This window comes from Medicago sativa, chromosome 4, assembly GCF_051527215.1.
Source record: "Medicago sativa cultivar Bolivia chromosome 4, Bolivia_mono, whole genome shotgun sequence".
Classification (NCBI taxonomy): domain Eukaryota; kingdom Viridiplantae; phylum Streptophyta; class Magnoliopsida; order Fabales; family Fabaceae; genus Medicago; species Medicago sativa.
Genome location: NC_140752.1, coordinates 13495219 through 13513679, shown reverse-complemented (window position 1 = coordinate 13513679; position 18461 = coordinate 13495219). Strand labels below are relative to the sequence as shown.

At 32.8% G+C, this 18461-nt stretch overlaps 2 protein-coding genes and 1 pseudogene across 3 annotated transcripts; all 3 read right to left on the bottom strand.

The window, feature by feature from the left end:
• Window positions 1–3903: 3903 nt before the first annotated feature.
• LOC146926486 (uncharacterized) lies at window positions 3904–5006 on the bottom strand. Its single transcript, XM_085758824.1, has 2 exons — window positions 4500–5006; window positions 3904–4094 (listed from the first exon to the last, which is right to left on the bottom strand). The coding sequence occupies exons 1-2, from the start codon at window positions 4932–4934 to the stop codon at window positions 4020–4022; spliced, it is 510 nt and encodes a 169-aa protein (XP_085614950.1). The 5' UTR covers window positions 4935–5006; the 3' UTR covers window positions 3904–4019.
• Window positions 5007–6386: 1380 nt separating this feature from the next.
• On the bottom strand, window positions 6387–10099 carry LOC146926485 (receptor-like protein 6). Its single transcript, XM_085758823.1, has one exon. The coding sequence runs from the start codon at window positions 9884–9886 to the stop codon at window positions 6515–6517; it is 3372 nt and encodes a 1123-aa protein (XP_085614949.1). The 5' UTR covers window positions 9887–10099; the 3' UTR covers window positions 6387–6514.
• A 6283-nt stretch (window positions 10100–16382) lies between these two features.
• Window positions 16383–17912, bottom strand: LOC146926484 (RNA-dependent RNA polymerase 6 pseudogene; annotated as a pseudogene). Its single transcript, XR_015034137.1, has one exon. The product of XR_015034137.1 is annotated as an RNA-dependent RNA polymerase 6 pseudogene (transcript).
• Window positions 17913–18461: the final 549 nt, after the last annotated feature.

Here is an 18461-nt window from a genome sequence, read left to right as displayed (position 1 = left end):
TTTCCTTTATATAAAGAAAATTGTTCATTTCGGCCCTTTTGGACTGACTTTTTATCTTTCCCAAATTACCCTCAAATTTAATACAAGTAGCACATATAACAAATAAATAAGAGTAAATTTAAATATTAAAAAAAAGTGTAACAAACTCAACATTTATTGTCCAGGACATAACAATTTTTTTCCTTATCTTTTATTCTTTACAAAATATAATTGGTGGAAGTGAATTCAAAATAAAATAAAAAATGTAACAAACACAATATGAATATATGTTCAGTTTTTTTTCCTTTATGCTTTAAAAAGTCTAACATATTAGAACGAGTATGTCTATATTATATATCTATACTATATATAAAGAAAATATAAGATTTCGGACTGACTTTTTCATAGTCTCAATTTTGCCCTAAAACAATTTTTTTTGTAATAATGATTGTTGTTGGTGTCATTAAAAAATAAGAATTCAGATTTTATTTTTTTTTATTATATTGTTGGTGTCAATGAAATAGATAAACAAAGTTAGTTTGGTTCGTTATAATTTGAAAGCAACAATTATTTATATTTATACATTTAATCAAAATCAAAATTTTATGTAAAAACATTGTTCATAATTTTTAAACTTTAGCCCAATAAATATCACCAACTTCAGAGTTCTTCTAGACGCGTGGCTGGATTGATCAGCTAAAAGAACACTATAGTCAATTTTAGTCTGCACAACGAAAAATAAATGAGTTTGAGATCAATTATTTATATTCTATAATGATGTTTATATATTTATCCTGTTCAACTTCTCTGTTTGTGTTTTGTTAGTTTTAGTTGGTTTAATACTGGAATGAATTCTTTGAAGTAAAATTCTCTTCATTTTTCTTAATTATTACATCTCAATCACACACTCAATATTTCTTTTTATAATATTATTAAAGACTTTTTCTAATAATACCCCAAAAATATCAAGTTACACACACCCAAATTCACTAGATTATTATGAAAGCATTTTCATATTTTCACTAGATTATTACTAGAATATTTTCTAGTAATACCTCATCCAAACACACGGGTATTTTGAATATTTTTGAGTGTACTAGATTATTATGGGGTGTTACTAGAAAAACTCATTATTATATCTATGTTTCCTTTTCATATCTAATGGTGTAAATAAATAAAAAATTGCACTTGGGAAAATCCATTACACTGAAGGACTCATTTCATAACAAAGAACTTTTCAACCTTACAAATGATCTGTAACTTGAATTGATCAAGGACAGTTGGATTGGTCAGTTATGATAACACCTATAGTCGATTTTAGTAACCACAAGCCAAAAAAAATTATTTGTAACTTGAATCGATCAAGGATAGTTGATCTTTCTCCCTCTTTGACCACTACCCTTGTGTAATAGAAAATAATTTGAATATTAAGTTTGTTGAGATTGAAATTGGGGTTTATGGATGTCATGAATCATGATGGTTGTCTCTCTACTCGTGTAAAAGTATAGGTAATCCACATACTATATATCACTGCCAAATTCTGTTTTTATTTTCTTTTGCAAAATTTGAATTACCATAAGTGATTCTGGTTTCGTGATTTACTTTACTAAATAAGAAATATTATTTACTTTTTGTCAAGACTAAACAAGAAATTTAATTTGTAAACACAACATGACAAGAAAATTTAATCTACAATTTACAATAATAGGACTCAAAGTCTTGATGACTGGAGCAATATAAATAACAACGTAAACACTAAAAAATATAGTCACTTATTTTAAAATAATCCATGTTATGGACTTTGTTAGTCAAGCTGCCAATGACGTAAAATGATAATATGATAATGTTAATGCAAAAATACAAAAACACTTGCATAAAAGAGCATTTTAATGTTCTAGATCATTTTAACTAGTAAAGTGTACAATCTAACAATTTTCAAAGTGGAGGAGACGGTTGTTAACATAGAAGAATGAGTTGATTGAAGAGTGTGCGGATCTTATTTCTATCGTTAATTAGAAGCTTGATACTAATAATGATTGGTGGTGGCTAGGAGTGTAACGGTTCGGTTTGGATTGGTTTTCAGTCAAAAAAATGTCCGAACCGATGAAATCTTCATCGGTTCGGATTGGTTCGGTTTTCACTGTTTTTCAAAAAAGAAACCTAACCAAACTAATCAGTTTAGTTCGGTTTGGATTGGTTCGGTTGACCGGTTTGTTTAATAATACAATTAAAAAAAAATCATATTCTCACAAAAATATTTCATAGAACTTTGTATAATTGTATTTCATATTTTGTTTTTTCATGTTCTCTATTTTTCAAACTACTTTTCATAACTAACTTTACTCAATATTTCATACATATGATCCAAAATTCATTCATCCATCATTCTTCAAAAACAACTTCATCAAACTTAAATATTTCAATCATCCATGATACATACATGCATCATTCATCAACAAACACAAAAATTCCAAAAAGCACATCCTAAAATTAAAACATAGTCAAAATAACAAATCAATGGCATAAACATGATAAAATTAATTACCAAGAGATAAAGAGTCTGACTGATGAGATGAGATGAAGATAATGATGAGAGAAAGTGAATGGATTAAAAAGTATTTTATGTTGGACTTTAATTTTGGGATTAACCATAAGTTTGTGTGAGGTAGGATAATATTAGTAAAATAAGGAGTGAGGTTATCATCGGATTGGTTCATCAGTTTCACGGATCTCGAAATGAAAAACCATAGATCGGTTTTGATTGGCTCGGATCGGTTTCAAACCGAACCAAACAAGGTCGGATATTTTTTCGGTTTGGTTCGGTTTGGACTTTCGATTTCGTTGGTTTAGTCCGAACCGCTTACACCCCTAGTGGTGGCAGTTAAACCGGAATGGTGTCTATTCTATGAAGCACGGATACAGACACAGACTCCGGACACCGACACGCCGACACAACTTATTTTTCTAGAAAACTATATAAGTCAATGTAATTATATGTGTCGGTCTAGAAAACTATATAATTCAATGTAATTATATGTGTCGGTGTCGGACACGACACGTGTCTGATACAGAGACACGCCTTATCCGAGATGTATCCGTACTTCATAGTGCCTATTCAATTCGTGGTGGGTACCTAGTTCACATCAGCTTCAACCTCCCGTTGCTTCCGATTTTATTTGGGTTCCGTGAAGGTTTTAGTTTTTGCATGATGTCTTCTGCGTAAGAGGTTATCTACCAAAGATAATCTGGCTAGGCATGGTGTAATTACTCATGAGGATCTTTTGTGTGTGAGTGGGTGTGGTGTGGCAGAAACGGCATCCCACTTGTTTCTTAATTGTGCCAGTTTTAATTCTCTTTGATGTTCGGTTCGTGCTTGGTTGGGTTTTTCTTCGGTTGATCTCAATGTTCTTCAGGATCACATTATTCAATATGCTTATTTGGTAGGTGGTTCTAAAGTATGACGCTCTTTTATGCACTTAATCTGATTCACTTGTGTTTAGGTCCTTTAAAATAGGTCCTTTAAAATGAAAGAAATGATCGAATTTTAAATAATAAGGAAAAATCTACAACACAACTGATAGACAGGTTAAGCTTATTTCTTTCGGGTGGTTGAAGTCTAAAATTGCAAATTTATCTAAAGGTTTAAGGTTGGTGGCTAGCAGATTTTGTTTTTGTCATGTGTTCAATGTATCGAACTGTAAAGCTTCTGTTTGATACATCTTATGCTGGTAAGAATGTTTGATTAATATTCTTAATATAATTTCATTTTAGCTTGTTAAAGAAAAAGCTATTTTGTAATTTTACAATATTGAAGAAATATTGTATCTACTCGGTAATTATTTGCCTAAAAAACATAATTCACTTCGGTTGAAGTTTCAATCAAGAAATTGTCTTCTAATCTGCAAATAAGACAAATCTATAGTGTAAAGGGATTAAATGAAGCTCTTCTCTCATTGGATTCAAAATGGTACATCTGTCAAAAGACATTGTATACTAGTAATAGTTCAAACTTTTACATCACAATATCATCACAATATTATTTAGAATATAGCAATCAAAGTCGCTTCTCCTAGCACGTGCCCTTCCTTGGCCTCCAAGGTTTTCTCCTTAGTCACCTGCAATTAATTCACCAAATTAAAGAAGAGAAAAAAAAAATCCACTTTCAAACAAGTTACTCTGGTTTATATGATAAGTTAAATTAGTCTATACAAATTATTTATCTATCAAAATTAATACGGGAGAGAATTGAACATAAAACTTTAAGAGAAACACAATTCAGTCAACACCACCAAACCAACTCAAATGAGTTTAGTTTATATGCATTTAGAAGCTATAATATGAAACAAACATGTCACATGATATCATACATGAACCAATTTCATTGTTATTTTTTATACAACACACTCATACTAAAATATTCTTATGATTCATATATTTATATTCTTTTTTATATAGAAGAAAAAAAAAATTCAACAAACAATGATATAGAAAACATAAAATTAACAAAAAAATGTATATACCTTATTACCCAGATGAAGTTCATCATCCAAGGCATAGAGCTTAAACTCCAACCTATGACCATGTGTAGGCAACCTCGGACCACGCCAACCAGGTTGTTTCCAATCATTGGTCCCTTCTTTAATCCCAGCATACTCACCACCCATCTCCTCTTCTTTTCCAGAGAACCCCTCTGGCAATCCCTTAATTGTCGGAGGAATATTCACCACGACCCAGCATGTCCACGGTATAAGCGGACTTTCTGGGTCGGGTGTATCAATATCCTCCACAACAAGTGCAAGAGATTTTGTCCCCTCTGGTATGTTGTACCATTCTAAAGGTGGTGATATGTTTTTCTTTGCCCCTTGTCCTTCATCAGTGAATTGTCTTGGTAGCTTTCCTTCGTTTGCTATTGCTGGTGACACCAACTTGAACACTTCACTTCCATCACTAGCCATTTGTTGTTTTTCTTGAGTGTTTTTTCTTGTTTCTTTGTGATGATGGTGGTGTGTGATTTTGCGTTATTATGGGAAGAAAAGGTGAGAATTGAAAGTGGTGATTTATGGGGTGTGGATTTAAGGGAAAAATTGTTAGGTTTGTGACATGTGGCAAAGTGTGTCGTGAGGAATTTGATGTGTGAGAGCAATGTCTTAAGGGCATAACACGTGTTGCTACACGTCGAGGATTTTGATTGTTCTAGCTCTTGACGAAATTCAAGGATCTTGTAGTAACAAGACAAGTGGAAAGGAGAAAGAAACAATCTTGAACATGCATGATTGTGAATGAAAATGAAATGTTATCTACTTATCTTACTTTGATCAATTTAATTTTGATTTCTTAACCTTTGGAATTTTTAATTAGATATTTTGTTTGAGTCAAAAAAAAGTTAGATATTTTGCTTTATTTGTTTTACTTTAGTTCTATAGCTTTAAAAAAAAAATCATTTTGGTTTATTATTTTTTAATTGATCTTTTATTTTGCAAAAGCGGTAAGAATCTAGCTTTTGAAAATCACGGCAACTTTGTTTTAGTGAATTTGCAAACTCGGGTTTTTCGCCACTAAACGTGCAACTCAACCAAACACATGCATTTTTATTGTAAAGAGGTTTGCACTTAACAAATTGCAATCAATCTTTTGTATATGATTTTAGAAGTGATTATGATAAAACAAACTTTTGTGATACTTCGATGATTATGATTGATTGACAACATTTTACATATATAATATATATAAATGAAATCAACTTCTAAATACTAAAGGAGTGTAACCAGAAAAGAAAAAAAAGCAAAGGAGTAAACTTAAAAAAAAAAAAAAAAAAAAAAAAAAAAAAACTGAAGAAAGGGTGTACTTAAGTAAAATATAGGTGCGGATAGCAATAAATATAACTGCCCATTTCAAAAAAGACGCTCTTGTGTGTCTGTCATCAAGTGACTCAATACCAGGAACAAAATCATCACCACTTACTTAACTGCCAAGTTTCCTTTGAATTCAAATTTCTCATGTGTGATTTGAGAATCTTCAAAAGGGTACAAATATTATTTGCACTTATCTATTTTTTAGCTTTTATGCCACTAAGTATAGTCGTAGTATAATTATGGATATGCCTACAAAATGTTTGATAAAAATCCTGACTGAACATTTAACCTTTTTTTTATCATTACAGTTTACAACATCAGGGTGTACATTATTACTCTTTTATTTCTCATTGCTTGATTGCCGCTTATGTAGCACTGACACTTCAGATTAAAGGCGTGACCGTGTCTGACACATGTTGAGGTCAGACGCCGACACGACACTGACACATGTAGTTACACTAATTCAAAAAAAAATTTCAATTTTTTATCGGTATCTACATGTTTGTTATAGTGTCGTATCATGTGTTTGTGTCAGTGCTTCATAGATTACCATAATTTGAATGATTTTGTGTGTTTATATACAATATACAATACATATACATGTATGCATTCAGAGGAAAAGACTAATGACAAGGAAAAAAAAAGCAAAAATAGAATATCAAATTTTCATCTTTTGTATGTGACTAATAAGAATATGAATCTGAATAATCTGTTGAATTTGAACCTGGTGATGAGTGAAAGCATGTGCAATTGGGATCATGAATAACCTTTTTCTTATTGTTGTCAAATTTGGAACAAAACACACAATACAATCTTGGATAACTCCAATAATCTTCTTCTTCATTGTATTCACTGTCATCTGTCATATTTGGGTCTTCTTTTGTGTCATCTTCTTCATCATCATCAATTGGAGTATAAACCAATCCAAATAATGGAAGAATTGCCATGAGAATTTTGTCAATGATGCCATTGCTCCATTTCTTGCCTCTCTCCCAAAACATCAATGGTGCGAAAACCAGTCCAGCTCCAACTCCGAAACCAATTCCGGTGGATACATACTGCCAATCAAATTTCATGGCAGATTCTGTTGTCGGTTGACTTGCATTAATGCTGTTGTATTTTGTCAAAGGAGGGCCATATAGTTTTTCATTACCAATGAAAGAAGTTTCTGGAAATGATTGAATTTGTGTACCTGTTGGGATTTTTCCTGAGAGATGATTAAAAGAGAGGTTCAAGAATGATAAGAAAGAAAGAGTTGAAATCGCTATGGGAATTTCTCCTTCCAGTGAATTGTTTGATAGATCTAAGGACTCAAGCTGCTTCAGATTTCCAATGGACGATGGAATTTGGCCAGTAAGTGCATTGTTTGACAAGTTGAGCACATAGAGTGCTTTAAAGTCAAATAACTGTTTTGGTATTTCTCCTTCAAAATGGTTGGACGAGAAGTCGATGGCGGTGAAGACCGTTAGAATTTTAACGTACTCCATCTGTTGACCTTTGCTCGTAACTGTCACTGAATCCTGATAATATATTTGACCATATTTAAGAACCTGAAATCGGATGTGATTTACCATGGAATCAGTTTGGTTTTCATCAGACATCATTTCCTCCCATGTTGCGAAGCATTTTCCAGGTAGTTTACCGCTGAAGTTGTTAAAGGCTAGATCAACTATTTGAAGCCTGTGCCAAGTTCCATTGGTTTTTGGACATCCGATGGAACCATGGAATTTGTTTTTGCGCAAGATTATGACACGGATTGTGGATATGTTCTTCAATAAGCATGGAAATTTGCCAATGATGTTGTTGTTTGCAAGGTCTAGCACTTCTAGTGTTGAGCAATTCACAAGAGATTTTGGAATCTGCCCTTCTAAGTTATTCTTTTGTAGATCAAGAGTCCTTAGAACACAAGAAGCTGGAAACACATCAGGGATAGTGCCAGTGAGATTGTTCATCCTCAGATTTAATACCACAAGGGTTTGAGTCATTGTCATTAGACATGAGGGAATTTTTCCAGAAATCCTATTAATTGAAATATCAAGCACTTGAAGATTTGAAGCAATGCAGAGGGAATGAGGGATAGTGCCTTGTAAAGTATTATTTGAGAGCGAGAGAAAAGTTGTGAAATTCAGGTAGTTACCGATATCATATGGAATATCAGATTCAAATTTGTTCATTGAGTAATCCAAGTAAGAAGCATATTCAGGAAAAACAGGAATTGGACCTTTCAATTGGTTGTTATGAAGGTCAAGGGCTATCAGGTTGGAAGTGAGATTTTGCAAAGGGCCTTCCAAATCAGTGAGCATATTGTGAGAAACATTAAGGCTTTGAAGATTTTGTAGCTTCCATATCCAGTTGGGCACTATTCCTTGAATTTGATTATTCGAAAGGTCAAGAATGGTTAGTTTGGATTTGTTTTTCAAGAAACTAGGGAAAGTTTTCAGGTTGCAGGATGCCAAGTTTAGAGTACTAATATTGGAAAAGGAAGTATGATCAGCATTTTCAACATTCACATTGATTGATAAGTTGTTGTATGAAAGGTCTAGTGCAGTTAAATTTCTTAGCTCCAAAAAATCATTTAGCTGCAATGACCCATTCAACCTGTTAGAAGAAAGCTTGAGGATAGAGAGTGAATGGAGATGAAAGATAGGCATTGGAAAAGGCCCTGATAGATCATTGCTGCTTAAATCAAGGGTGTTTAATATGGGAGAAGACGTGATTGGGAATTCGTCAAGTCTGCTAAATTTGTTGAATGAAAGCCGAATCTTTTGCAGTAACGCAAGTGTAAAAAGGGATGAAGGAATGCTTCCTTTGATGAAATTATAACTCAAGTCGATGCTGACAAGATTGTGAAGTCCTTCAAAGTGAGAAGATGACGGAATTACACCACTTAAACGATTATGAGAAAGGTCTAGGTGGGTAAGGTTTTTTGCCATGCCAAATGATGGCATTGGACCTGTGAATCTATTAGATGACAAATCCAAGTAACTAAGTTTTGTAAGGTCTGACAGTGAACTGGGAAGTGTTCCATTAAATTTACAATTAGAAAGAATCAATTCAGATAAGTGTCTCATGTTACCAATGGTGTACGGAAATGCTCCAGAGAAGCTTGTGTTACTTACCCTTAAGGTTTGGAGGGATCCATGCGGTGGAAATTCTGGAAATGAACCATGGAGATTGTAGTTGAAGGATAAGTCAATAACTGACAATGTTCCAATTTTGAAGATCTTCTGTGGAAATTTTCCAGTCAATCCACAATATGCAAGACTGAGGGTGGTCAGGTTTTTGAAATTGGCAAATTTGTCTGGCATCGGGGACGAAAAGTTGTTCCCATCGAGAACAATCAGTGATAGATTCTCAAGTTTTGTCAGGGAAGAATCAAGGGGTCCTGATAAATTGCAGTATGACATGCTTAGTTCTTGGAGGTCACGTAGCGACGACAAAGCATTGCACCATTCTTGTCCTTGAGCTGTTATACTAACACCATCCAAATACAATTGCCTAGTACTACTGAGATTTTGGACAAACTTCTGTAAATTTGGTTTCTCAAGTTTCAGCCCTTGTCCTAATAAATAGCTATTAGAAGAGAGATCAAGAGTAACCAACCTTGTAAGCTGAGAAATCTCAATTGGAATCTCACCTTGAAATCCAGCATATGACAAATTCAGATAACTCAACATCACCAATTTGTTGAATCCTGATGGAATAACAGAATTGAAATTGTTAGAAGCCAAGTTCAATTTCTGAAGACTTTGAAGACTAAAAAGACTACTTCTATTATCAAATCCACCAGAAATTGACTCTCCACTCAGATCAAGACCAATAACCAATCCGTTATTGTCACAATCTATACCATTCCAATTACAACAATCAATGCCTGAATTCCACGATTTTAGTTTGCTAGAACTCTCTGGACTGAAAGTGAGATTGTTCTTTAATTGGAGCAGCAATGATTGTTGATTATCAAGACATATTCCAGAGACAAACGAGATTTGAATATTGATATATATGCAGTAAAAGAGAATAAAAGAAAGAAATGAAACCAATGTAATTCCCATTGGTCTTTACTCTTAGTTACAACCACACAAGATAGAAGAAGAATTGAAGGAACATATATTGATATCATGAAGTTGCAGACTCATGAAACATCAAACGTTGCACCATTCAAAGTAAACTATGTCTTATCATAATAATTGTAATAACTCAAAAAGTCATAGCTTGATTTTTCTACAATGATATTTTCTCAGAAAAAGAAAGAAAAATTAAGCAATGTTTAGTTGATGAAAACCATTATTTTTATTGCATTCTACGCGGTATTCTGTCGACCTTTCTAATTTGTTGACTTTTTGGTAGCTTCTTAAATGGGATAATGAAATTTAGGCCTATTATTCAATACAAAATATTGACCCCACTACTTGTGATAGAATGCATTTATGCTGCTATTGGTAGGCATCCACTTACTCTGTCCATCCGAAAATCACTAACTCAGTTGACCAATTCACAAACCCTTCCATGACTTATATATGAACTAACTAGAATAACGTTCTATCATGTTTATAAATAAAGTATTTTTTATCATGTATTGATGTACTACTTCCGTCCTTAAATATAGGACCATTTTGCAAAAATTACGGGAATTAAGAAAGTTGGTATTAGTATTAAATTTGTATTTAATTACTATTATTTTTACAATTTTATCCTTACGAGAGAGAGTTAGTTTGTGTTTTCAACATAGTATTTATTGTTGATTGAAGAAAAAAATGCAAAATAAATAACGGTATGTTGGTAACGAAATAATTAATGTAATTGAAAATATCAAAGGATTCTTATAAAAAGGGAAAAAAAATCTCAAAAGGGTCTTATAATTAGGGACGGGGGTAGTATTATTTTTACTATAAATGTAAAAAATAGGAGATATTAAATTGGGAGTCATGTAAATAAAATTATTAATTGAAGTGTAAAATGAAAAAAAATTAATTAATATTGAATTCAAAAATTGAAAGTAATTTATTTTTGGTGAATTTTTAGGTACCTTAGAGTTTGGTTGGATACGGGTACCCTCTATACAATTTTTTTTTTAACTTTTATGCTTATTTAAAATAAATAAAAATAATACAAAATTTGTTTTACATTTATGCTTATTTTAAAATAAATAAAAATAAAAATATGATATGATATTTAATGATTGTATGAGTGGTACATACACAGACAAACTAGATGGATATCATTGCATTCATCATTTATCATGCTCTCGAGAACTTATTATTTACTTGTTGTTTTTAAAATTGAACATTTTGGTTTTCAAGTATCATATAAGTATATACAAAAAATAGTGATGTTTTACCCTAAAAGATGTTTTTTTCTTCCCAAAAGTGATATTTATTATCCCAATTTTAATTATGAATAGAAAATACAACTATTAGAAAAAGATAGGTTGGGACCAAATTATAACATGTAGTACTTAAGGGACTTAAAAGTCCAATTTTAAAAATGAAAACTATTTGAATGAATATATAAAACAGATGTACAATAATTATAGTTTTTTGTTTGAACACAATGGTACTTATTTAGTTTAGTTGGGTACATATATACATCTCATTCAATCAATCAACGCCATATCATATTTTTATATTAATTTATTTTAAAAATAAATTTAAATATTAAACAAATTTTAGTTAGGGCGTAACAGTATCCAACCAACCTTTAAGGTACTTAAGAACTTAACTTTGTTTAGATGTACAATAATTATGGTTATTTTAGTCAAGAAATCATTATTGTATTTGAAAATTTTAAAAGGGTGCAATATATTGAGGGAATTGAATTCCAGTCAATTTGCCAGTAATATGGGTTTTTGAAATATTATCGAGAAGGTAATTCTCCTAATGTAGTCAAGACTTTGAAGTCGTCTATCGATGATGATTTTTACTTTGGTTTCATGATTAATGATTCAAGAATCTTGGTTATTTGATTTTTTTCGTTTTTAGTTTCTCATGTTTGAATAATTGAAAATGTTGTTGCTCATTCTCTATTTAAGTTTGCTTTAATTTCAATTGATTATGTTTGGATTGAGAAAATTCTTCAATATAATTCTTCGGTTGTCGCATTATATTGAAGAATTTTATTCCTTAAATGTCAGTTCCTTAATTGCGCTTAAGTAGAGCATTAAGAACTATTGTTTTTGGATTTTTGTTAATATACTAAGAAATACATGTAAATAAAGATAAAGGAATAATCGTAAAGGGGTAAAAATAGGCAAAGTAGCTTGTGTGTTTGTTGATTGTGTATAATATGTTGTACGAAGTAGGTATTTATCCATTCTTATTGGTCAAAACGAGTGGCCTACTTTGTCTAGTATTGCTCCGTAACTCTCACATGTAGTGTGCGTGATTTTTGCTTGTTGAGGGATATGTGTTGTCTCATGTTTGGCTCTCAGCTTTCCACTTCAGGGCATGATTTGTTTATAATGCCTATATTGTGCAACCCTTCCTCAAAATGGGTCTCGTTACTCATCACTTTTTGCGGTCAATGGCACTATAAACAGCGAGTGTGAGTTTAGTGTCCCATTGCCTCGTTCTATCGAGCTTTAGCTCAACCTAATGTCTTTACGACCCACGTACTAGTCAGTAGACTTGAGAAATAATTGGCTATCCTTAGTTCGATTGTCATAACTTTCGCCTAACATTTCATTGATGGAAGAGAAACTCACATCTTTAATCGTCTATCTACCAATTTTTACGGCTCCGTCTCTGGTGGGAGACTTGAATAGGTCTCCTACGGTAGGAGACATATTTTTTTTTGTTTTTTGGTAAAAATGAATGTGAACCATTAGATAAGGATTGATCAACCTTTGGATTATAAAAGTCTATGAGTCTTACTATATGCTATCAACACTCAATAATTTCTTTTATTTCATCATCATTGTCTCTCTCCTATCACCTTTGCATTTTTCTTTCTCTCTGGACAATTCAGATCTGCAGCAATCAACAACAAAGGAGCTTGGATCATTGATGGTCTAGTGGCAAGAAACATGCTTGAATGGAGGGGATGTTGAAAAATCTGCACCAAACAATGTGGGATGAAGAAAAATGCTCTCTTTAATTGTTGAAAGATTTGCTTTTTGGCAGTAATTTTTATGGGGTGTGTTCTTGATTGCAGATGTAATATTTTCTCTTAAGTGTATATAAAAGTGTGAATCTTGTTATTGCTTTGTTCTTTATTGGATATCAAAGATTTGTTCTTTTATTTTTCAATTTATTTATGAAAGTGTGAATCCTTCTTTAAGTTCATGCCATATCTTGGCACTAATTTTTCAGACACATGGACAATTAGTTTAATATATGTTAGATTGAACTAGAACAGTGAATATTATTGATATTGTGGAGAAAAAAAAAACAGAGGTGGAGAATGAGATTGGAAGGGGTGAATGAACAGTGATTTGAGAGGGATTGGAATGGAAGCACGGATGTTGTGGCTGTCTCATATAACTCAACTAGTGGGAGACAAATAAAAATAATCAAGTGTATTTTACTTATAGTACAATCTAATGTGCTTGATGAATCTAGTGGTTTTAAAAGGTCATGCACCGGTAGGAGACCTATTAAGGTCTCTCACCCTAGGCAACAAGACCTATTTAGGTGTAAACATAGTCAAATGACCTTTAATAACTACATGTATCAAATTCAGCATAGGGAATCTACTAGGGAATCTAATTGCATTCTCACTAAAGTCCATTTTTAGTGCTTATAAGGGTGCCACATATGTCGAAGAGCATTTGAATGAGATAATAAACAATTTTTTTCCAACTTAACCAAAGGTCCTAGATTCGAATTCAGTCCAACAAAAGGATCCGCATGTACGCATCTTTATTTTGTAGTTTTCTTTCAATGTTACTACTTAATAAGCACGAAATAACTTCAACCAACATCTCAAAATAAATTATAAAATAGATCTATAAATAATTTTATATCATTATATTTCAATAAAAAAAATATTTATTTGAATACTATTTATCAAGTATGGTCCGCGAAAGTGAAGAAAGAATATGTTTCCATTGTTACCCTTCTTTACAGACACCAAAATATTGTTACTCTACAATACGAGTGATATTTAGCTTAGAAAGATTGATACGATTTACTAATAATCTTTCTATGAATGTATGCTAGACAAAATAAAATATACATATCTTTATTTTAATCATGGAACAAAGCTGAAAACATTTCAGCAGCAACAACATGGGAGTCATGTGAATTTATTTATCAGTTTTGTCTTCATTGTTGTTGAATCTGTGTACTGTCTTTAAGAGAAACCATATTCGTATGGTCCACCATTTTTATTTTTCATATATTGGATTAGATCCAAAATCTATATCATTTTGGATTTTTGGCATATAAGAAAAAAATGGTCATAACAGCATGCTTTGAAAAAGAAATGTCTTGGGAAGACTCATTTATTTATAGCTAAATTCTAAGTTGTTTCCATTAGTTGTCTTCTTTTATTGTGGTTAGACAATTACAAATGGTTATTTTTCTTATGGTCGCACATGGCAGAGGGTGGATTGCACAACCACTCAATAATTTCCTAATAACGTGTAAGTGATTATGTCAATAAATAAAATCTAATGGGATCATTGGATGGAGTATTTTGAAACACAATCTATATTTTGATATGAATTTGAGATTTAAAAGAGTTGAAAAAAATATATAATAGATGATTATGTAACAAGTTAATCACATGTAATGTGGGTCGTTTTGGGTACCAGAAACCAAAATCACTATTTATTCATTATATTGATCACCAATAATGATTTATTAATAATTATAAAGTTTGAGAATACATACAAAAGGGTGTGGTTATGGTCAGGGCTGGCCTTGAGGGGGTGCAAACAGCTCAACCGAGCTGGGCCTCCCCCAAGGATGGGCCTCAAAAAAAAAAATATACCCAGTAGTATACTATCCTGCAATAAAGGGGGTGCAAACAGCGCATGACTTTTGATTGTTTTGTGCAGGTTTAATATTCCTCTTGCTTTTGGTGTTAGGTGGGGATTCCTCATGTATACGGTAGTTATTTTCACCTATGGGTGTAACGCATATATACGGCACGTTGTATTTATCTTTTAAAAAATATAAATAGAACATTGCTCTTTTAAAAAAAATACGTTTTGATTTTATCACTGACCTCTTTTCATTCCCAGAGCCGAGCCTCCGAATTCTCAGGGACGGCCCTGGTTATGGTGCATAAGGAGATCCTTATGTACCGTGCATAATTGCTTTCTACACCCAACATAATTGCTTTCTACACCCCAAGTGAAAGCTTAATTTTAATAAGTAGAGGTGTCAATAGAGCCCTAAATTTCAAAGTCCACTTAAAAAAGCCCCCACCAAGCCCACTAAATTAAAGCCCTCTAATTGAAAAGAATTATTTGGGCAACTTATTCAAAACTGCTTATTTATGCAAAACAGCTTATTCGAAACAACTTATTAGGATCACTTTTTTTAAAACCGCTTATTCAAAACGGCTTATTTATGCAAAACAACTTATTTGTGCAAAACAGCTTATTCAAAACAGCTTATTTATACAAAACAGCTTATTCCGATTTCATTTTAAAAAACAACTTATTCAAAACAACTTATTTATGCAAAACAGCTTATTCGAAACAACTTATTTATACAAAATAGCTTATTTGTGCAAAACAACTTATTCAAAACAACTTATTTATACAAAACAGCTTATTTGTGCAAAAGAGCTTATTCAAAACAGCTTATTTATACAAAACAGCTTATTCGAAACAACTTATTTATACAAAATAGCATATTTGTGCAAAACAGCTTATTCAAAACAACTTATTTATACAAAACAGCTTATTTGTGCAAAACAGCTATTTTGCACAAAATAAGTTGTTTTGCACAAATAAGCTAACAACGATGATGTAAAACAAAATACCTTCATAATCACGCTTCAAGATGAAACCTAACAACGAAAAAAATTGAAATTTTAATTCGGAAATAAAAAAAAAAAGAGTCTCGTCGGAGGTGCTGTTTCTTTGTTTTATAGAGAGAGATGAGAGCTTTTTATGAGTTAGAGAGAGAAATGAGTATGGATTCTGAGTTTCTTTACTGGAATGTTGTTTAACATGTTATACACTGAAATTATTACTGAAACCATAATTATGGTATAATGGTTTTGATAATCATGTATGTGAAACCAAGATAATTGTGTAATGGTTTTTAATGAAATTATTATTGTTAGATGGTTTTGAATAATGATTAAGATGTTATACACTGAAATTATTACTGAAACCATAATTATGGTTTAATGGTTTTGATAGTCTTCTATGAGAAACCAAAATAATTGTCTAATGGTTTTGCTATGGCTATGGTTTCTGTGAGTTGGTTTCAAAACCATTTTGTTGTGGAAATGGTTTCTGTGAGTTGTACTCCAAAACCATTTTGCAGTGAAAATGGTTTCCGTGAGTTGTACTCCAAAACCATTTTGCAGTGAAAATGATTTCCGTGAGTTAGACTCCAAAACCATTTTGCAGTGAAAATGGTTTCCGTGAGTAATGCTAACACCAGATCCGAACCGGATTGATCATAAACAACACAATTCATCACAACATTCTCAATAATTCTTCTGATTAAACCTACCCATCCAATTTCTTATAACATCACAAGTTATGTCCTTGTCCTCAACAAAAAACCAAGCAGAACGATCTCTAAGTTGATTGGATGAAAAGGCTAAAAATGAATATTTTCGGCCACAAAAGTAAAACCCGTCTTCCAGGATTGTCTTCACCCTTTTATATATTCTCGTCTTCTGTGGGAAGGAGTTTGATGTGATTTCCTTCACAATAGGAGCAACATAATAGTTAAGAGCATAATTATTAAGTGTTTGTTGTCCTTCATCCATAAAGGTGACTCTCAAGAATCGGTCTGAAACGTCCCTAAATCTTCTGAGGACTCTATTGGACAATTCAACTTCTGGTGATATACAATAGGCTTTTGTTGGAGTAACAACTAGCCTTCTAACCTCCATAACATCATCGAGCTGCTTGGAGATCTGATAAAACTTTGGATTTCTGAGCAACCATTTTTGGACTGCTTCTAGTCTCTTAGCTGCATCAAACAGTGGGTGCTTGTAAGTACATATGTGCTTCAGAGCAGCCACATTGACATCCTTAGATTGATTTTTCAGCAATTCAAAAAACTTGTTTGATAAACTATAATGATTGAATATTCCTCTGTGTACAATTGCATTAATCAAGAACATTATATCAAAAGAAATGTCCTTCTGAGAATCTATGTAGAAGAAAGCATCTGACATGGGAACCCCAAAATCAGGTTCATTTTGTATCTTAGGTGGCCGGTTAAGCGGAATCCGTGGCACTCTTTGGCGTCTCAAATATTCCAATGCCTTGTTCAGTTTGGCACCATGATGAGGTGGGATTGATATTCTATAATAATTGCATCGTCCAATGGCTGCACTGGGGGTAAAGTCTGTGGTCCTGATCCAAGGATCGTCATCGTCTAACAAATCAATTGTGACCGATTCATCAATGTCGTCATCGGCAGTTCTGTACAAAACCAACGGTGATGAAGCTAGACGTAATAAAACAACAAGATGTGATGTATCATCATATCTTTGGATCTCCTCTATGTCTCTAATCAAGAATCCCACCTTAAAATCACATTTTATCACTGCTTGTTTACCTATTCCTTTGAATGAGAACACAGTATCCCTATTGACACAAATCTTGCAAATTTTGTCAAAAGGGTCCACAAGAAAGTTTACCTCTTTATCGCACCCTCTCCAAGAAACAGTAAAGTCCGCTAGGCTAACCAAAGTCCCAATTTCGACGATTACATCCGACATCTTAAAAGGAGCTTCATTTCGCCTCCTTTGGTTCAGGAAGTTTGGATTTTGTGGCCCACTGATGACCTTTAACACCTTACCATTCAAAATTAGGTCACAGCGGCCTGCAACATTGAGGGCCTCGGTAGCAGAATCCGGCAAAGTAAAATGCACAAAGGCATGAGGCGCCACCTTCTTATAGTCATATGTAATTTCTATCTGTGTAGTATCAGTCATAAAAAAGGAAGTACGTCGCTTAACTCAGTTACTCAGTTGGTAAGGACAATGCATAATATATGCAAGGTCCAATGTTCAAACCCAAACACCACAAAAAAAAGGGAAGTACTTGCATTTATCTTTCAAATAATATTTACACTTAATAAGCTATTGTTAAAAAAAAAATGAATAATCACCGACTCCAGCCTCGAGTTTTTTTTTTTTTTTTGAGAGGGCCTCGAGTTGTGAATGAATAAATGTAATAGATGAATTTTTTGTAAAAATTAAATTAAATCTGTATACTCAATAATGAATGGTTGATAAAGTTAAATTTGTATACTCATGTGTTGGGTCATCTCGGGAAATACTTCAGTGCCATAGCAATGGTGCCATTGGTGCCATAGAACCAATCCTGGCCGTTGATGTGTGTGGATGTGTGTGGGGATGTGTGTGTGATATGTGTGTGTGTGTGTGTGGTGGAGATGCAATGGTATGGTGCCATTGGTGCCATTAATGGCACCAAAGTGGAGTCCGGGTCATCTATAATCATTCATTTCAAATATAGTTTCT

Bases quoted from the DNA above. Each gene is read 5' to 3' on its own strand.
- LOC146926486 (XM_085758824.1), bottom strand. From the start codon at position 4,934: ATGGCTAGTGATGGAAGTGAAGTGTTCAAGTTGGTGTCACCAGCAATA. The intron at 4,095-4,499 runs GTATATACATTT...AATTAATTGCAG, and splicing joins AACTTCATCTGGGTAATAAG to GTGACTAAGGAGAAAACCTT.
- LOC146926485 (XM_085758823.1), bottom strand. From the start codon at position 9,886: ATGGGAATTACATTGGTTTCATTTCTTTCTTTTATTCTCTTTTACTGC.